General features: G+C 34.2%; 1 protein-coding gene across 6 annotated transcripts in view; it reads left to right on the top strand.

Moving 5' to 3' along the window:
• NFAT5 (nuclear factor of activated T cells 5) overlaps nucleotides 1–21,906 on the top strand; it is a 121,121-nt gene that overhangs the window by 86,526 nt on the left and 12,689 nt on the right. For 4 of the 6 annotated variants that reach the window (XM_054579252.1, XM_054579251.1, XM_054579248.1 and 1 more), the window contains 5 exons: nucleotides 3,824–3,958; nucleotides 4,085–4,137; nucleotides 9,458–9,590; nucleotides 13,639–13,722; nucleotides 21,513–21,661. In XM_054579252.1, coding sequence (XP_054435227.1) covers nucleotides 3,824–3,958; nucleotides 4,085–4,137; nucleotides 9,458–9,590; nucleotides 13,639–13,722; nucleotides 21,513–21,661 — 554 coding nt within the window. The remainder of the gene's footprint in view (nucleotides 1–3,823; nucleotides 3,959–4,084; nucleotides 4,138–9,457; nucleotides 9,591–13,638; nucleotides 13,723–21,512; nucleotides 21,662–21,906) is intronic. The other 2 variants (XM_054579253.1, XM_054579250.1) reach the window with 1 other exon arrangement.

Genomic DNA, 21,906 nt, shown 5'->3' with positions numbered 1-21,906 from the left:
ATGAATTCCTTATAAATTTTGGATATTAACCCCTTATCAGACGTATCATTGACAAATATCTTTTTCCACTCAGTAGGTTGTCCTCAAGTTGTGTTGATTTCCTTTGCTGTTCAAAAACTTTTTACTTTGATATAGTTCTGTTTATTTCTTTCGTTTACCTTGCCTGAAGACTGTGTTAATTTTTTAATATCACAAAATTGATCAAAGCTTTATTCAATAAGGTATATTAGATTTTATAATGCTTATTGTATTAAATATGACTGAATTTAATAAGTTTCTACTTGCCTTATGTCTGTCTCACAACTTTAAGGAAAAAATACATTGAGTAAACTTTTTTCTCTTCACAGACATTATTTAAAAAACTTTACTTTCGATACGTTGAAATATTTGCTTTGTTGGCTTTCAGTATTCAGATATTCATTAATTTTTTTTCAGCTTTGCTGTTTTTTTTTAATCCTCATCCAAGGCCATGCTTATTGATTTTAAAGAGAGGGAAAAGGAAGGGGAGAGAGAGGGAGAGAAACATCGATGTGAGAGACATCAATCAGTTGCCTCTCGTACATGACTCAATTGGGGACTGAACAAGCAACATAGGCATATACCCTGAACAGGTTTCAAACCCGCAACCTTTTGGTTTATCGTTTACAGGATGGCACTCCAACCAACTGAGCCACACCAGCCAATGCTCAGTTTTGTTTTTGAGACCACAATTTGAAAGTATCTAAAAATACACTGTGTTTATAATACCAAAAAGGTGGCTATTTTTTTTGTTATAAGTTTTAAATAGTGCAATCACTTTCAAGAGTGAGCTTACTAATAACTTAAAGATAAAACTAAAACAGTTAATGCTTAAATAATCCTGATTTTAGTTCTGTTTAGCATGAAGTCTGTCTTGTTAGGTAACCATTAAACTTTAATAGAAACAACGATTTAAGTTCAGAAGTTTAAAGTTAAATTATCTTGAGCAGTAACAGACTAGTTCTTTGTGTAATGTAAATATAAATATATAGGAGGCAGATATACATTAAACCTTCAGAGGGGCCTTATTTTGCCATCTCAGGCCTTTAATACATAAAAGGAAAAAATGAGCTAGGAAAAAAAAATTCTGATAATCATCAGTGAAGTGAAATGTCCACATAGTATTTGAAAATGGAGGGAAAGGTTATAGACTTTCCACTCATTTTGTTAATACAATATAGTCATATAATTTTGTACCTTTTCTTGTTTGCTAATAAAAATAATATTTACCATATTTTGAATGTTCCTTAAAAACAAATATTTAGTTCCAGTATTATTCCAAAAAGTTATAATTTAGTTCAGTTAATTAATCATTTAAAAAGGATATGTAATTGCCAGTGTCTGACAAATAACTGTTTCCATTGTGTTCATACATTAACTCTGTGGATTCTAGACAGTGTGTATTTACATATATTCACAATTTGTTTAAACTCTCAGACAGTGCTGAAAATGTCATTTGCCATTTAAATATTTAATAAGGGTAGGATACTTAGTTGTTTGTATTAGTAAGTAAGGCTAAATGACGCTACAGTAATAAGCAATCAAAAAAAAAATCTCAGTGGCTTAAAACAGTTTTACTTCTCCCCAATTTTATGATGATATTGGCTGTGTTCTGGAAGCAGGTCCATTCTCTTAACTCTGGAATCCAGGCTAAAGAAGCTGCTATTATCTGGGATATTATTTTTGTTGTGGAGGGAAAAAGGAGGTGGTTAAACCATGTGAGGCTCTTAAAACTTTTGTTTGGAACTAGAACATTACTTCAGTTCACATTTCATTTTTCAAACAAGTCACATGGCTAATCTTGATGTGAGCAGAGCAAGAATTACAGCCTTTCCACTAGGGAAAAAGGGTCAGGGAATATTTTTACAATAACAGTTTCCCATATTACATTCTTATAAAGATAAATTAACTACTACATATATGTCTAAGAATTAAAAACTTAGAATATCTCATTAATTTAGAAGTGGATGCAAGCCATATATAAGTTTACCTTTGTAGTATATATGTTGTAAGGATTTACTAAAACAACAAATAGTGTAATTTCATTAACCAGTGTTACCCCAATAAATTTAATTAAAAAAAAACAAACAACAGTCCTGGTCAGTTGGCTCAGTTGATTGGAGCATTGTTCTGCACACCAAAAAGTTGCAGGTTCGATTCCCAATCAGGGCACATGCAGGAGGCAACTGATTGATGTTTCTCTCACATCAATGTTTCTCTGTCTGCCTGTCTGTCTCTCTCTCTCCCTCTCTCCTCCTCTCTCCCTCCGCCCTACACTCCCCCTTCCTCTTTCTCTAAAATCAATAAACTAATCCTCAGGTAAGGATTAAATAAATAAATAATTTAAAATAAAAACATAGTGTAACTATGTATGTCAAAGTGCTTAACCTTAAGGGGAAGTTTTTTTTAGTACTTAAAGATATCTACTGCCCTGGCTGGTGTGGATCAGTGGATTGAGAGCATCAGCTTGCAAACCAAAAGGTTACCAGATCAATTCCCAGTCAGAGCACATGCCTGGGGCATGTAAGAGGCAACTGATGGATATTTCTCTCCCTCTCTTTCTCCGTCCCTTCACCTCTCTCTGAAAATGAATAAAGTCTTTTAAAGAAAGGTATTTGCTTACATACACTAGTATCCTAGAAAGCATTCTGGTAGAAAAATATTATTTACATGTCATTAAGGAAGAATGTTTTTGGAGTCAAATACATTGGGAGACTGTATACTATACCCACTTCTTGGATATTTAGTGTACATCAGAATATGAAATGCTTAGATAAATTCTTTTGTTCATTTCGCTTTGCTTAACCCAGTATTTCCCTGATTTACTTGAGTTTGGAACCTAATTTACTAAGTAATACTTATTAAATTTTCTTAAGGAAATCCTGGCATGAGGAAGTTGGTAAGCTGATTACAATTTATTCATTAGATCTGGCTCTTCAGCATTTGGCAACCTCTTTGTTAATTTTAGTAGTGGTTTGTAGTCTTTGTAATTGAAAATCAAGTGCATTTTCTTTTTAACCTCAGGGTATCCCAGTTCATGGAAATTTCCCTGGTAGAGTTATTCTGAATTGGGCCCCAGCTGGTGTGGCTCAGTGGATTGAGTGCTGGCCTAAGAACCAAAGGGTCACTGGTTCAATTCCTAGTCAGGGCACATGCCGGGGTTGCAGGCTAGGTCCCCAGTTGGGGGTGTGCAAGAGGCAGCCACACATTGCTGATTCTTCCCCTCTCTTTCCCCTTCCCTTCCCCTCTCCCTAGAAATAAATAAATAAAATCATTTTTTAAAAAAGAATTATTCTGAATTGGATGCAGTCTGTGTTCAGGTACTCTTTTGCCGTGGGTCCTCTAACTCCTGGGTCTAGATCCTTAAAGGAGCCCCAGTACCACAAGGAGGCACTCAGTGCCTAACGAGTCTTATAATGGCATAGCATGGCTGACATTTTTAAGGTTAGGATTGTGGGACAAGCATGTTTTTAAATTGAGGTTGTAAAAAACATTATTAAGACAAAAACAAGACCAAGATCATATTTTAAAACATTTTTGTTTCTGTAATGAGAAAACAAAAATGACATATAATAAATTAAAACCTCATCTTAGACATTAATCCATTCCCATAAAACCTTACAAGAGTTATTAAAAATTAATAGGGACTTTTCAATTTTTTCTGTTCTCTGTTAGGGTAAAGGTTGAGTTGTAGAATAAAGGAAATCAAATTTAGAGGTCAACAAAGGCAACAAGTCAGGGATGATTTTAGGTAAGAAATAAGTGTTGGTGGTTCTTTTTATGGAATACTTATGTATACCCACAGCTCAGCCAGCAGGGGTGCCAGAAATTTTAAAGAAAAGCTTGCATAGCTGTTCAGTGAAAGGAGAAGAAGAAGTATTTTTAATCGGCAAAAACTTTCTGAAAGGAACTAAAGTGATTTTCCAAGAAAATGTTTCTGGTAAGTAGGCATAATACTTGTCTAAAGATTGTTGCATATTTTACTTTGTTATAAAGATATAGTCATAACTGCAAAGGAAAATATTTTTTCAAAATTTTAGTAAGCCACTGTTTTTATTTCAATCAGATGAAAACTCTTGGAAGTCAGAAGCTGAAATTGACATGGAATTGTTTCATCAGGTATAATTTAAGCCTTTTTATAGTTTGATTGTTTACTCTCTGAAAAATTCAATATTGTTCTGAAATCTTCCTGAATCACCAGATTAAAATTTTTCTTTATATGAGATTGATGTAAATCATTTAAACTTTCTTGAATTTCTTTCACTGAAGTAGAACTATTCCACTGATGCTAGAAGTGAGAGTTCTCTAATTTAAAAAGATTAATAAGAGTATTAGAAAATTGCCATTGCTAATAAATGAAACATTTCTTTTCTATTTTATTTGTTCCAGGGATTTGGATTATCTTAAATCTTAACCTACTATTAGTTAAATCAAAGGAAACTCATTTATTGAATACCTGCTATGTTCCAGCTGTTTTGTTTGTTACCTTTTTGCATGCAAAAGCACAATTTATTACATTTGTATTAAAGAGTGTATCTGTAGGCCCTCACTATGTATAGTTTTTTAGATAACAAGGCAAAGGAGCTTGAGAACAAGAATAAATAACTGACTTAAGAATGAATATGTAGAGCAAAAAGGGCCAAACAGATGTTGAGACTAGCAGAAGAGGACAGATTTATATGCAAATCAGATAGAAAATATGCAGAACAGTAGTATGTTTAGGTGTGAATCATAGAGAATAGAGAAGCAGGGACATAATAATGTGTAAAATACTCAAAGCCTAAAATTTAGCATAAAATGCTGATAGGAATCAAAAAGAGCAAATGAAAACAAAGAGGTAGAAAAGCCAAAAAAATTGAGAATCTTTATCCAGTTTTTCAAAAAGTTCCAAATTCCTTTGTGTTTTTTAAATTTTTATTCCTTTGTGTCCTAAGAAAAATCTAATAAAATTTTTAAATATGATATATCCAATATGTTATATCCAATATATTGCCAAACTCAAAGCTAAGGGCATAGTACTTCCTAAGATTGCTCTCCCTTCAGACATCAGGCACAAGTTCAGGGGTCTCTTGGCCAGTCTCACTTTTGAACAGTTGGCTTCAAAATCAGGGGTTCCTACTCCCCCCTCACACTTGTTAGAACAATTCACAGAACTCAGGAAAGGACTATTCTTAACTATTTTAGTTTTATTATAGCAAAAGGACACAAATCAGAACTACCCAGAGAGAGATATACAGAGCAAGGTCTAAGAGTCCCAAAGGTAAAGCCCTTCTCTTTTTCCTCTCCCCTTCCTTCCTTCCTTCTTTCCTTACTTTTGAGGTATGGGGTAGTTATATTTTTTTAAAACACTTTTCCAGAGCATTATGCCAGCTACAGTAATCATAAAAATAACTACCTTAATCATAAAAATAAGGTATGCGGTGGAATGGAAAGGAGTTATGTTCTTATTTGGTGGCTATACCTAGAGGTCCTGGGGGTTTCACAAGTAAGTATATAAACAAACTACATTATAGTACGATCTTTCCTTGATTCTGTGGTTCCACTGTTCATTTTAAAATTTTTATCTTTTTCAGAGAGAACTTTCTGGATCTTTTTTTTTCTAAAGGGCTTTACAGGAAGTGTTTTAGAGTAGAATCAGATCTGAGATACAAAGAATTGACCCTAGAGATTATATTAAAGAAAAAAACACAAAAATTAAACATTTAGAGGGGTAGATAATCAAAAAACCTAATAAAAGGAATGAGACTTTGTGGTTATAAAGAAATAGCAGGCCTATACAGAAAAGTTGAAAGGGCCTCTATAATATTAAAAAAATGTTCAGAAGTAGAAAAGACCATTTGAAAATAACTTTGCAAATTGCAGTTATGAATAATTGTGGTAGTTATTCATTTGCAAAGCCAAAATCAGCTCATCTAGTATTAATCTTTTTCTATTACACAAAAATTGAGATTAATGATGTTGGGAGAGACAGTGCTTTGTTTAATATTTGGCTCTTTTATTGACTAATATTGACTAATATTTAGTCAAGGCCATAATACGTAATAGGCATATTGCCATTATATCTACTGCCATTTTAACGATTTTAGATAAGTTCTGTAGACCCTTTATTGCCCATTTTTATATATATATTTACATATATGTACATACACATATACATACACAGGGGTTGGCAAAAGTTTACAGTTGTGAGTACATGAAATAGTTTATTCTTGTATTTTGTATTAATTATTGTATTATTTATTTGTATTACAACTGTAAACCTCATTTTGCCAATGCCTCTGTGTGTGTGTGGGTGTGGGTGTGGGTGTGGGTGTGGGTGTGGGTTTTGAAAGAAAGCAAGTGAAAAGAGGCCCATACCAAGACACATGATTAAAATGCCAAAGATTAAAAATAAAGAGAATCTTAAAAGCAGCAAGAGAAAGGCAGTTACCTACAGGAGAGTTCCCATAAGACTGTCAGACGATTTCTCAAAAGAATCTTTGCAGGCTAGAAGGGATTGGCAAGACATATTCAAAGTCATGAAAAGCAGGGACCTACATCCAAGATTACTCTTGGGAATGAGATCATTTAGAATTGAAGGGCAGATAAAGAGCTTCCCAGATAAGAAAAGGCTACAGGAGTTCTTCATCACCAAACCATTATTATATGAAATGTTAAAGGGACTTATTTAAGAAAAAAAAGATCAAACCTATGAACAATAAAGTGACAATAAATACAGATCTATTGACAATTGAATCTAAAAAAACAAACTAAGCAAACAAGCAGAGCAGAAACAGAAGCACAGATACAGAGAACATTTTGATGGTTGCTGGAGGGCAGGGGATTCTGGGGAAATGGGTAAAAAGGTGAAAGGATTACTAAGCACAAATTGGTAGTTAAGTTACAGAATTATCACAGGGAAGTAAAGTACAGCAGAGGAAATGGAGTAGCCAAAGAACCTGTATGTATGGCCCATGGACATAAACAATGGTGTGGGGATTGCTTGAGGAAATGGGAGTGCTGGGTGGAGGGCAGCAAAGGGGTAAAAATTGGGGCAACTGTAATAACACAATCAATAAAATATAATTTTTTAAAAAAGAAAGAAAGTTAACAGCTTGAAATGTAGAGGTAATTTTAAAAGGGAACTAGAAGCTAAAAACGTGTGTATTAAGAAAACCAGGCAGATTTTTTTTTATTTTTTTTTTATTTAAGAATAACTTAATTTTCAAAGCATGAAATAAGCATTTAATGTATCAAAAATAGAAAATTGTATAGATTATTGTTTCACAGCCTTTAGTTTTCTGTGTTCTTTCTATTGCATTTTTTAGAGTATAAGAATAAACATATAGAGAAGGTTTTGGAATTTTCAGTATAAATATGGAAAGCAAGTTCTTGATAGAAATACCGAAAAGATCCTCAGAATTTGTGTGAATAACTAGACTAAACAAAGGCTTGGGAGTTTAATGGTTATGTGTTTTTAAATTGCTTTGAGTTAGGAATGATAAATTATCTCTTAAGAGAGTGAAAAATATCTAGTACCATTGCTTGTGAACTCTGAAAAAGTTTATCTCTTGGGAAAAATAGTTATTTTTGAATCCAAGAAGATTTTTCTTAGAAATTAAGATTCACATGTTCTCCTTTTACCCCAGAGAGCATTGTACCTGCTCCAAAAGATTCTAATCTTTTGTTTATTTTGTCTGTCTTGTACTACTAGCTCAGTAATAGTTAACTGCTCTTAATTTGTGAGAATAATATTTTAAAACAGCTTTCTATCACTATTCACAATTTACTTAGTTTTTAATTCAGATTGCTTGTAAAATGGATTCAGACTGAGGAAATATGAAGAATTAGTATCAAAATAGGTTCATATGGTTTTTAAAAGGTGTCAAGTTAGATTTGTTTAAGTGACTGACTTTTTGACACTAATTCTATTACTCATACTAAAACCAAGTTTTTATTCAGAAGAATAATTTCTGTTTATAGAGGTTGCCAAATAATTTTAAAATGGGAGGATACTTTACATGTCCATCCGTTTAGCTGTCTTTTAAACTGTTTTGTGTTGTAGTTGCAGTGTTTAATCCAAAAAGTAAAAATGAGGGTAGATAAGATTTAAAAACACTTTCTTAGAAGTTGTATTGGTGCAGTTACATTTTTTGATGACCTTATGTCACATTGAGTATGTGCAGTCAGATTTTTTTTGTTTATAATATGACTGTTTCAGAGAGTGTTTTAAGATGGCTTAGACACAAGTTAGGTGTTCAGAAATTGAAACGTTGATCTTTGCCTTATTTGTCCTATGTTCTATTCAACTGAGTGAGTCATCCAACTATAGTCTAAGTAAAAAAATGTCATCAGGCTCACTTCACCCTCAACTGTCATCATTGACCTCCTGTGTATCATGTCCTCAAGTACAAAAGCATAGTCATCATCCCTTCATTTTCCTTCCCATTACTATATTGTACCAGGGAAGAAGAGAGGAGGTCTGTCTAGTGTGGTTCACAGTATCTTACAAGAAGATGTAGTACTCTTGAGTAAGTGCTGGTAAAGCATTTATGAATTCTTCCCTTTTCTTATAAGGATGCTTATGCCACTATTCTGACAAAAATAATAACTTCAATTTACTGGGGTTTGGGTAAACTGAATCATATTTAGCTAAATGAGAACTAAAGTGATTAGGAAGCAGTGAACTGCCTTGTGAAATACATCGCACTTAAGGTTTTACAGCATATATGGGAACTGATACAGTGCCTGGTGGGCATATTTTTTTCCTCAAAATTTATTCATTGTTTTCAACAAATACAGTTGTGTGTATTTTGAGTAAGGTGTTTAACAGGATAGATAGACTGAAGATCAAAATGTCTAGATTCTCATGGAACTTAACATTCCTGAGGTTGGAGAGAGACAAAAAATTAAATAATCACAGTAATTTCAGGTGGTAAGTGCTGTTTTAGAAATAAACAAGATTATGTGGTCAGGACTAAGAGGGGTGCTACGTTCAAAAGGGTAGTCAGAGAAGGCTTCTCTTGGGGGTAACATTTGAATAAGACCTAAAAATGCCTCTGAAAGTAGACATTTGAACAGGTGAAGGAAAAATACTCCAGTAGGAGAAACAGTGAGTTGTAAAGGCTCTGTAGTAAAAATGAATTTAGGGTGTTAAAAGAATGGACTGAGAAGGTCAGTATGGCTAGAGTACAAACAATCTGGAGAGTATGGGAATGAGATAAAGTTGTCAGGGCAAGAACCTTAAAAGCCATTGCAAAGCATTTGGTTTTTATCTTAAAAGTAGTTTTAAGATTAATATCCTGATGTCTATAAATCTGAGCTTTAAGATACATTTTTTTCTAGTAGGACTGTTGAACTTTATAGCTAACAGGAAATGTACTTAATTATAATTTTTTATTTCAAAATTTTTATTTAAATATTGTTTCTTTTCTGACTCTTGTAATTTTCTTTCAATTAGAATCATCTTATTGTGAAGGTTCCCCCATATCATGACCAACATATAACTTTGCCAGTATCAGTGGGGATATATGTAGTGACCAATGCTGGAAGATCTCATGATGTTCAGCCATTCACTTACACTCCAGACCCAGGTATGCCAAAATAAAAAAATCTGAACAAAAATGAATGATTAATTTCTAGTGCTTTGGAAGGATATGAAGATTACCAGCCAACCAAAATGAAGAAGTTGTATACTAAGATGAATTGATACTAGTATTTTTTTGAAGATAGCATTATATCCTAAGAAGATGGCCACCAAATACTGCTTTTACTCTTATGTTTAAAGGATATTATTTCTGCCTTATGCTCTGAAGTCAGACTCTCCAGAGTTATCCTACAGGTTACTTTTTAGTAAGACTTACCATTCATTGAGTACCTCTACTGTGCAGAAAGGTGAGTGACAACTTTGGGAAACTGCTGACAGTTTAGTGTGGCTGGTTTTTGCAGGATCCATTTTGGGAGAGGTGAAAGATAAGCTTGAAGAGATACATGATAAAATTATGAATAGAGTTATATGCCTGTAACATTTTCTAATCTGTATAATCAAAAATATCAAAAACTATTGGTGAATAAATATTTTAAATATAATTTTAAGCATTTAAATTATAATTTAACATATTATAATTTTTTAATATGTTATAATATAATTTTAACTTTTCAATTGCTCTTATTGCTCTGGTAAAATAAGTACTTTAGAAACCAGAGCAATTAGAGCAATTGAAATGTTAAAAGTTTAGAAGATCTTTAGATCTTCTGGGTAAGGAGTATATTATGAGTTGTTTGCCTACATTCATTTAATTGTGTGAAGAAGAGAAGCCTTTATCTGGCAGAATTGGGGAGAACATTTTGGAAATGGAAACTGTACATGTTCCAGTGACCTAGGCTTGATTTCTGCCATGCTCACCATTGGTTCACTTATTCCAGGCTCAGGTATTTTCAGAATTAGCAGTTCTTCTGTATCTGTAAGTTATTCCCAAATAGTTCAGGATTCAGTGAGGTGCAAAGTGAAAAAAAGGTAGCAGGAAAAGAAAGCTCTGGCAATAAAAAGTGATGGAAACAGTAGCTAGGGCAGTTATAACTATTCTTGATAAATTACTTTCTATCACTTAATGTACCAATTTCCGTTTTTTAAAATAATGCCTGAATTTTACATTGATTATTTTCCACCAGTTTGCTACAAAAGTATGGTGCAGTGTAGCACTGATGAAATCTCCTTAGTATTTGTCTCAGAATAAAAGATTGCAAGTAGAAATTTCAGGCAGAAAAAGGACAAGTTTAGAAATAATATACTGGCTTCAAAAAAAAAAAAAAAACGGAAGAGAAAACTGGCTTAAACTCAAAGACTAAATATTTTATTGTTTTCATTCTAGGAGAGCCTCAAGAATCCAATAAAGTTTGATTTAAAACTAATGGTAGTTTATACCCCAATAAATTCAATTAAAAAAAACAACTAATGATAGTTAAAGCATTTTAGTAACTGCTAGTTACTAAATATTGACACTGAATATTTTGTGTAAGGAGGTGCTTACTTGTGTGGGGACAAAGATGACGTAACACAAAATAACTTTTTTCCTAAGGAGCTTCTGTATCATTTGTGTGGGAAGGAAAAAGATGTGTATGTCAGGAAATAGCCTTCAAGTTTTTGCTGTCCTGAAAATCTGAGATTTTGGTTTTGTATGTTTTTATTGATTACTTATAAAGAAGTTCAGGACTTTGACATGCTTAGCCTCAGCACTAAAAATCCTCATTTCTTTCTTTCTTTTTTTTTTTTTTTTAAGATTTTATCTATTTATTTTTAGACAGAAGGGGAAGGGAGTGAGAAAGAGGAACAGAAACATCAATGTGTGGTCACCTCTCATGTGCCCTCTACTGGGGACCTGGCCTGCAACCCAGGCATGTGCCCTGACTGGGAATTGAACCAGCAACCCTATGGTTCACAGGCCAGCGCTCAAGCCACTGAGCCACACCAGCCAGGGCAGAGTCCTTGGTTCTTAAAAAGTACTGATTATTAGAAATTTCCTTTTGATAAATTGCTAAATAAAACAGATTTAAGTCTTCTGCTTTAAAGCCTATACTAATTGGCTAGATTTGACCACTTTTAGGTACGTATTAATACAGGTTTATTCTTTTAAGTGTCCCTCATATTTTATATAAAATAGGTAGCATTCACTCTCAGAAACCCTTAATTGAGTATGTGGCATGCAAACTTTGTAATGAGGTCTAATGTTCAGCTTCTGCCTTTATGATATAGCTAATTAAAGAATCTTCCCATAATTTTACTTTTTTGTATTTATAAAATGTGATTCCTTTTCAGGTGTACATGTGAGAGAGACTATGATTTCAGTAAGACTGGGTTAGAGAAATTTGCACTATCTCATTATGATAAACTAGTTGCTATACACCTGCAGGGCCTTGATGCACCAGCCAGTGTTTCCAAGCTCTGTCCATGCTATAGGCCTAAGGCTGCACACATAAAGTAGTTGTGAAGAAAATTTGGGGATCTTGAATTCATGGCCAACAGTAGAAATGGGGCAAGGGCTAAGGTGAACACAAACTGGGTCTGCACCCTCTGCCAATCACAAAGCCCTTTTAAAGCTCTCTGGGGCTATATTGCCAAAAATACTCTCAGGCATTTGTCCATGCTCTCAGGCATTTAGGTACTTTGCAGAGTCATAAAACCTTTGTTTCATTGCCATTTAGTCACTGAAGATTCACTTAATCATTAAAGCACCTTTATTTTATTTTATTTACTTCAGTCTATTAAGACAAAGAAATCACATTAGGTTTTTTTGCAGTGACTCTTCAGCAGTGATTCCTTTTAAGAAATGAAAGATATACATTTTTTGATGTTCAAAAATAAAATGACTAGAATTTGATTTAAAAGAAGAAATTTAAATTTTTTTCAAAGATTAGTTGCTATTTTTAAATCTATAATTGTTAACGTTATGCTTAAAAATTATATATGGATTTATTTTTCATTAAATTCTCTGTATCTCATTTGTTGGACTTCTTGTGTAGCACACTAAGATGAATAACTTCATTGCTAGATCTATATATTTTGTCTCTTTATTCACAAGTAACTATCTTTTTGTCGTCTTTTTGTAACTATCGTTTTTCACTGTCATGTCAAGAATAAGAAATTGAAAATAAAGCTGACTTAATTCCCATTTTGAATAAGATAAGGAATATAAAATAAAAAACATTAAAAAATAAAATTTAAAATCTACTTAAATAAGTTTATCATATAGTCATTTTAGGTAAGACCCTGTTTATTTGCAATTTTATTTAACTTTATTAATAAGGACTGGTCTCAGCATGGCTTACTTAGTTGAGTGTCATTCTGTAAAGTGGCAGGTTGTTGGTTTGATTCCCAGTCAGGGCACATGCCTGGGTTGGGGGCCTGGTCCCCTATTGGGATGCTTGCAAGAGGTACCTGATCAGTGTGTTTCTCTCACACATCAATGTTTCGTTCCCTCTCTTTCTCCCTCCCTTACCCTATCTCTAAAATAAATAAACAAAATCTTTTAAAAAAACAAAAGAATGCATCTCAGTTCTTAGGCTCATTAAATTTAAAGTTTTCATAGTAGATTTAATTGTTATGACTAGATATAATAGCCCAGCAATTCTCCATTAATAATAGCAAAGATTTTTTTCAGTGCTTTACAAAAAGAATAATCATAATGCTATATAGATTCTTTATGTTTATCAGTCTTTTTAATTTAGCTACATTGACTAATGTTTCTGAATTCATATTTTTAATACATTTATATAAGTGAATGATGAATTTTATTCATGCTGATGTTACACAGCATTATTTGATAAGTTTAAAAATTCTCATTATTCTCTACTCATCAGATATCATCAATGTCTGTAACTGTTATAAGAAGAATTTTTTTTAAGCTGCTGTTTTTGTTTTTGTTTTGTTTTTTGATAAATAAACATGCTGCTGCCTAGTTGGAGATGGTAAATTTCAGAGCATAGATCGGTAATTACAAAACTCACCTCCACCTAGAATTCCTACTAAACAAATAATTTAATGATTCTTTGTGAGAAAATAGTCCAATTAAAGAATTTTTAAATACACATTTTGTTAAGATAAATGTAAATAAATATATTAACCTTCTTTCTTTTTTTTTATAGCAGTAGCTGGTGCTTTGAATGTAAATGTGAAAAAGGAAATCTCTAGTCCAGCAAGACCTTGCTCTTTCGAAGAGGCCATGAAAGGTACCAAGTTGATTCTTCTGAAAAACTGTAAAATGGGTGATCCCATATATTTTCTTTAGCAAACTTTACTATTTTGTTTTATGTACTTGGAACACTTAACAAGGCATTTTCTATACTGTAAAATAAATATCTGTTTAACCTCACTGAATGCAGAGATTTGTTTCCCAACTTGATATTCCCCATTATTCACGATATAAACACCTTAATTTTAACATGTTGGAGTGGAAGAATTTTTTGTTTTGTTTTGTTTTGTTTTCTATTCCCCAATACTAAAAATTTTATAAGTATATGTAAAGTACAATAATGTATGTCAAAAATAGAGTCTATGAAGCTTTTTGCTACTAAGATTAGTACTTAACATTGAGACTGAAGAGATCAAAATATGAACTGTCAGCATTTGAAAAAGTTGCTTTAGGTTCTTTTTCTGACATCTTTATTTACTCCCCTGCCAATCCCAAGAGATAATGAGGATATCTTCAGAATGTTATAACGTGGTAGATTCCTTTCTTAGCAGATTTCCAATACAGCTATGATACTCAATGATAATTTCATGTCTTTATAAATGAAGATGTCAATTACATAATGCGCATTGATTTATTCCTATAACTCTAGCTTTTACTTACATTATTCTCCCATGAAAATCATGACTTAAATTATAAAATTAAGAAATACTTAAGGTTTTTTTTAAAGGATTTTATTTCTTTTATTTTTAGAGAAAGGGGAAAAGAGGGAGAGAAGCAGCAGTGTGTGGTTGCCTCTCGCATGACCCCTGCTGGGGACCTGGCCTGCAACCCAGGCGTGTGTCCTGACTGGGAATTGAACTGGCAACCCTTTGGTTCGCAGGCTGGCATTCAACCCACTGAGCTGCACCAGCCAGGGCAAAAAAATACTTAAGTTTTTATGGATCACAATATGCTTAATAAATTTTATCAAATATGATGGATTTTTTTGGATTATCAGTAGTAAAATTTACCATTCACATATATAATGTGTTCAGTATAATATAGCTTGCTATTATAATTTCTGACTGTGAACACTCTCCAGAGTAGATTAGACATTATGCACTGCCAAGATTATCTGAATCAACTATAAGAAAATTCACAAATCTGTACTATGGATAACCATAGTTAAAGTATATTGGATATATATTAAGTGTTAGGCAATACACTATGCTCTCTACCAGCATTATCTCATTTAATCTTTCAAACTCTGAGTTAGGTAATTTATTATTCTCATTTTACAGTTGAGGAAACCAAGGTTCCAGAGAGGTTGAATAATTTTCCCCAGGTCACTTGCTACTATTAAAAAGGATAAGTTAAGGTTCAGAATATAAAGTAACATCTCTAAGCAAAAGTAATTCAAACTGTATTCATTAAATAAATAACACCATAATTAATTAATCCTTAAAGAAAGTCCAGAACATTTGTGTAGACTATCCTTTGACAACTTTGTTCTTTTCTACAAAAATTCCTTGATAATCTTTTTATAGAGTATCAGGCTGATAGAACACTAATGTAATCCAATGTGAAATTTTTCATACAAGATTATGAATTGAAGCAGGGGTGTCCAATCTTTTCGCACCTCTGGGCCACACTGGAAGAAGAAGAGTTGTCTTGGGCCACACATTAAATACATTGTGACATGTAATCACAACAAAACCTCATAATGTTTTAAGTAAATTCACAATTTTGTGTTGGGCCACATTTATAATCATCCTGGGATGCATTCGGCCCAGGGGGCCACAGGTTGGACACCCCTGAAAGGTTGAAAGGTTTTGAACTTTATGTTTAATTTTTAGTAACAAAATTATTTAGTGAATTGATTGAAATCTTACAAACCTGAAAAACGGATAGGAAACAAACACACATGCATATACTATCCTTTTTCAAAATTCAGACCTCCTTATTTTGACAATTTTATCAACTGAAATCATGATAAAAATAATTTTATGAAGAGAGGTAAAATTGCCCTGGCCCAGTGGCTCAGTTGTTTGGAGCATTATTGTCCCATATACCAAAAGGGTTGTGATTTCAATTCCCAGTCAGGGTACATACCTGGGTTTTGGGTTCAATTCATGGTCAGGGTGCATACAGGAGGCAACTGATTGATGTTTCTTTTTCTCTCCCTCTCTCTCTCTGTCTCTCTTTCTTCCCCTCTCTCCCCCACCCTCTAAAACCAAGAAAAACATTATTCTCAGGTGAGGATTAAAAAAAAGACATAAAATTAAATTGAGGGGGTGTAAGAGGACTAAATGGTAATGGAAAAAAATAAAGATTATATTAAAAAATTAAATTGAATACTCAGCTATCTTATAAGTTTTAATTTTTCATTTGTTTTCATAAATACAGCATCATCAATTAGAAATGATTGATGAATTTAGAAAACAATAGCTTTTAGAACTAGAAATTTTCCTTGGCAAATGGCTTATTTTTATGATTCCTGGAAATCACAGCTTTAATATAATGTTAAGGTACCATTTGGGAGATTTAATTAACTATATTTTAATGATGAAGACTGAGCAACAAAAATGACTTTTAAATTTGTGTTATGGTATGAATCCTCCTAACAGTCTTATAAATAGCCATCAATTACAATTAGATTTAGAATTTGACACTAAAATAATGGTATTATGGTCTTATACTGAAAGCTTTTACTCTGAAATAAGTTTCTAACTCCTTGGAGAGGGTTTGGAGGAATGGGGAATAAGAAGGATAGCTGTACAACCACTCAGTGTGAGAAGAAGTCTAATGCCAAATCATCATGATTCATTTTCAGTTTTACCCAACTGTGTATATATCCCTAACACAAAGGTAATACAAATAAAATGACGAGATAAAGTATACAGTGTAAACTATTATTAACAGTTTCTTGGGACTATTTCCAGAAGGTTTTCTATATCTATATAGGTACAGGTAGTTGTGAACTGAGATAGATCACTCCAAGACTCTGTGATGCAGGTTTAGGACCCAGGGATAAAGCATTGATGTGCAGGTTTAGGACCCAGGAATAAAGCATTGATGTGCATTCTCTCAGTTTCAGCTTTGTAAGGAATGGCTAACTGGATTAGTGTAAAATATAGTTGAGAGCACATCCTTTTCTCTAATTGGTTGGCACTTTGGGGAAAGGTTCAGGAGCTTGAAGGAACCATAGAAATAATCTTGTTCAAGCTCGTTTTATTTTTGAACCAAGGCCTAAAGAAATTAAGTGATTTGCTCAAGGTCATACAGCTAGTAATTGACAGGGGTTGCAAGTTAAATTTCCCTCAAAACTATATTTTTTCACTCTTTTATTTTTTCCCTTATAATTATTAATTCATATTTAACCATACATATTTGTACTTTACCTAAATGCTGTTTGCTGATAACAAACTTTTATTAAAGATTGCTTTAAGTTTCAGAAGTTATTATTTGACATGGATGGAATAGAATACTGTTTAAAAGTTGTTTGGCATAATGTATCAATACCAATTTTTTTTTAAAGATTTTATTTATTTATTTAGTTTTAGAGAAGAAGGGAGAGAGGAAGAGAAACATAGATCGGTTGCCTCTTGTGTGCCCCCAACCAGGGAACCTGGCCCACAACCAGGCATGTACCTTGACATGGAATCAAACTGGCAACCTTTCAGTTTGGAGGACAATGCCCAGCCCACTGAGCCACACCAATCAGGGCAGTACCAATATTCTTTACAAATTCAAGTTGATACTGGAATAGTTAAATATGTCTATCTTATTTACCATCTGGATTTTCTGAATTGGCTTAAAAGTTTTCCCCCCAACCCTTAGGTTGTTTGTATTTTACATGTTTGTATTTTTTTCCTCTTTCATTAACATGTAATTTCCACATAGTAGGGATCTATTAATCTTATTCATCATCACTAGATTCCCAAAACCTAGAATAATACCCAGAACTTCATAATGCTCAATATATACCTAGTGAAAATGTAAGAAGAAAAGATAGGGTGACATTTCTCAAGCCATTTAATATTATTTATAGGTCCATTACAGTACAGTCATAGGACAAGAAAGTGTAGACTCACTTTTCCCTATTCCGTCTAAATCTACTAAATACTTTGGAAATAATTCAGCAATCATGAAAGGACTTTGAAATATAGAAAGAAGAAAATAGACTGACCAGGGACCTCACATCTTAAAGAATGAAACCAACATTCCTGGGTTTACTTTTTATCTCCCATTTATCTGAATTGGGTACCAGAGAGGTCTACAACTCAGAACTGGCAATAGGAATGGGCAAAAAGTAAATCAATAAATAAGCACGAAAAGCCTGCTCTCTTTGGCCAGAAGGCCAGGATAGGGAAAGCCCAGAGGAGACTTTTTGGGATGACTCATATTTAATGACAGCCGCTTACCAAACCCCCACCCATACCCACAGTAGCAATAACAGAACTTGGGAGGGTCAACCCACCCCATGCGCCATACCTGCCAAGTAACAGTGGGCCTAATCTGCCAACAGTGGAATCCAGGAAGGCCACATATATACCAGGTCAGTCTAACTGCAGTAATGGCAATGGCAGAGCCCAGGAGGGCAACCTACCCCCTACCCACACCAGGCAGCAGCACACATGCCCCTCCACCTGTGTTGGTGGTGCCAGCAGGCCCTGTGTCTCCCTATTATTCCCCTAAGAACAGATAGAGACCCAGAACAAGCAGCTCCTAGCCCTCCACCCAAGCAGAGAGAAGATCCAGGGCAAGTGTATCCCAATCCTCCACCCAGTGACAGAAGGCAAATTCAGTGGCAGAAGGTGAACCAGACCCAAACCTCCACCCACTGGTATGGTGCTGCCTAGACCACGCAGTCTTGACCTTCTACCCAGCGGTAGAGGGCAGACTACCCAGGTGCTTCCCCTCCCCCAGTAGCACCAGCAGAGATAGAATGAGAAGCCCATTAGTACCAGGAGACTAGAGAATATACCAGAAGAAACGCTCTTTCTCATGCAGGTCCAGCATATCCCCACCTAGTAACATTAGGCAGCCCAAGGAAGCGCCTTCTACTCTTCTACCAGCAAAAGTACCTGCTGGTACTAGGCAGCACCAGCAGGATTCCAGCTGGAGTTTATGCAGAGCTAGAACAGAATAGACCAAGGGTCAGAAAACTAAATTGTCAATGGCCATAGAAAGACTTGTATCTTTGTGTGAGCATTAGACAAAATGTCCTTTTCTTATCTATACCTGTAGACTTACGTGTTTGTGAGTGGTCTCCTTAGGAGGAATTAAAGATTCTTCCTCAACTTATTCCGCATTTCCTTAGTTCCCAGAAGGGAAAAAAAGCTATGATAAGGATTTCCCCCTAAATAAATTTTGGGGGAAAATTATGTATAGACCTTTTAAGCAGTAACTGTAGGTGATGCATTTATTTGTCATTGGATATTATGCAGTTTCTAATTGAACAGTAATATAAACTTGTCTTTAAATAGTGGAAATTTTTAGACCAGAAATACTGTTAATGAAAATATGCAACACTGCATTGTAAAATTAACCAAACAATCTACAGCAAACTAGATTGACTACAGTGAAGGTCAAGAAAGATTCATTCATTAATTTCCTCATTTATTCAGAAAATATTCATTGATTACTTAATATACATCAGGCAACAACAAAATCTCTGCCTTCATGGAGCTCATGTTCTAACAGAATTCAAAAGCAAGACTAGTAGCTGAGTATTACAGGATCAACTTAACACAGCACTAATAGTCTTTCAGATTGTCCTGTGAGACAAGCCACAGATACTTTAAAATGCCTAATCTGTGCATGATCTGGTTTTCTCTCAGTAAAAATTAGATTGTGAGTTGGACTATATTGGTATTTGATAGAGTCTAGGTGAAAATAGGTCCAGAAAACTCATGAATGAATGATATAGTTCTCAGAGAAATAAAGCATGGAATACCCAAAGTTAAAATTAAGAGCACTTCCCCCTCCCTCAGTAGTCAATACCCACAGGAATTGTTTCTAGCCAATTGGTTATGAGACAAGTTGAAGACAGACCAGAAAGTTTTAAATATTTTTAAATCAGAATAAAAGAGAAATGTAGCACTCCTACTTACATATCATATACCATTTAAAATTCCTCTTTGTAGCCAAGATTTCTTCTCAATATCAAATTAAGAAATTTAACAGCTATGCCTTCTAGGGAATCTATATTTCTCTCCACAGGGTCTCAAAGTAATGGTAAACTTTTAGATTAGAATTTGAGTATGTGTTCAGTTCAGGAGACTGTCATTAGTGATATCATCAGGCTTCACTAAGTCCACCAGTGGCAAACTCAAGTAGACAGAAAAGAAGGAAGAAAAAGAATCAAGGGGCGATCTGCCTGGTGTGGTTCAGTGGATTGAGAACCAGCCTGCAAACCAAAAGGTTGCTAGTTTGATTCCCAGTCAGGGCACATGCCTGGGTAGGGGGCCAGGTTCCCAGTTGGGAGCATGCGATGTAGCTCTTGCACATCAATGTTTCTCTCTCTCTTTCTTCCTCCCCTCCCTTCTCTCTAAAAATAAATTTAATAGTAATTTTAAAAAAAGAATCAAGGGGAAAAAGTAGATATAATGAAGTGATAGAACGTACTTCATCTGCTATGTATTGCTTCTCCTTGGTGTAAATCGCTAACTACTAAAAATTGGAATAGAAGGAAGTGAAAAATACTTGCTGGTTTTGTTTTGGAAATTTAATTGGTAAACTAAAATAGTTTTTATGATTTCATTCATATGCAGAATCTGATAAGCTGAACTCACAAGAAAAGTAGAGACAGACTCATAGATAGAGAACAGACTGATAACTTTGGGGAGGCTACAGGGTGTAGGAATTGAGCAAAAAAGAGAAAGAATTCATGGACACAGACAACAGTGTGGTGATTGTGCGGGGCAGGGAGTAGGCACAGATGGAAGAGGGTATGGGGGGATAAATGGTGATGGAAAAAAATAAAATAGTCCTTACATTTCTGAAAAGAAAAAATTTTAAGTCCGATCTAAAAGAGAAATGTGTTCATGTGTCAACTTGGTAAATTGAAGTTTTCTAAGACATTAATTTACAAAAGATTTATAGTTACATGGTGGCATTTTCTAGTGAGAAGCTTGAGTTTTGTTGAGAAGAGAAATTTTCAGACAATCCTGTGGCCTTTAAAAAGTTTTGACTTTATACCACCAGGCAGCCATAGACTAAAAGGAAAGTGTAACTGTTATAATTCAGTAGCTTTAACCGCATGGAGATTTCCATGTTGTACCCTATAATATATCCTGGTTGTGCTGAGAAGTGTATTCAAGGCCCATTAAAAGGGTCCTGGAAGGTATAGCTACATCAGAACTGCTTAAGCTTGTTGATACTTGACCCACAGTCTCAGGCTCCTACCAGGAATTCTCAAACCAATGCTACTCCAGAAATCAAGTATACATTTTGATACATCAGTTTTGTATCTCATGCTACTTATACTTAGAATTAAAAAAAAATGCCTTGGCCAGTGTGGCTCAGATGGAGTGTCATCCTATAACCGGAAGGTTATGGGTTTGATTCCCAGTCAGGGCACATGTGTAGGTTGTGTGTTTGTTCCTGGTCCAAGCACGTACAATCCCTGGTCTGGGCATGTAAGGGAGGCAACTAATTGATGCTTCTTTCTCTCCCCCTTTCTCTAAAAGCAATGAAAAAATTTCCTTGGATGAGGATAAGTAAAAAAAAAAAAGACATTTAAATCATGGCTAATAGTCATCACACTATAGAATGAAGTAGTTGATGCCTTTAGTGATTTTAAACTTTTCTTTCTTTTGTGTGTGTGTGTGTGTGCATGTGCAGCAATGAAAACTACTGGATGTAACTTAGATAAGGTAAATATTCTTCCTAATGCTCTGATCACTCCACTCATATCAAGTAGTATGATTAAGAGTGAAGATGTTACACCAATGGAAGTTACGGCAGAAAAAAGATCTTCCCCCATTTTTAAGGTAAGCCACATTGACTAGTTCCCTATATCTTAACCTCAAATATAAAAAAACACTATATTTTAAGTGGTTTGAATTATTTTCTCCATGTTTATGCTTTTTACTTTTTCTGTTTCTTTCCCATTTGTTTCTCATTGAATGCACTTAATGATTTTTGCTTTTCACAGTAAATGCTTTTATACTCCAATAAAATAGCTTGCAAGTGACTTCTAGTATCCATTTTTGACAAGGGAGTAATTAATATGTTA

The sequence above is a fragment of the Pteronotus mesoamericanus genome, unplaced genomic scaffold (assembly GCF_021234165.1).
Source record: "Pteronotus mesoamericanus isolate MK-2021 breed Mesoamerican mustached bat unplaced genomic scaffold, CSHL_Meso_final contig_52, whole genome shotgun sequence".
NCBI classification, from domain to species: Eukaryota; Metazoa; Chordata; class Mammalia; order Chiroptera; family Mormoopidae; genus Pteronotus; species Pteronotus mesoamericanus.
This window is presented reverse-complemented; position numbering and strand designations above follow the sequence as displayed.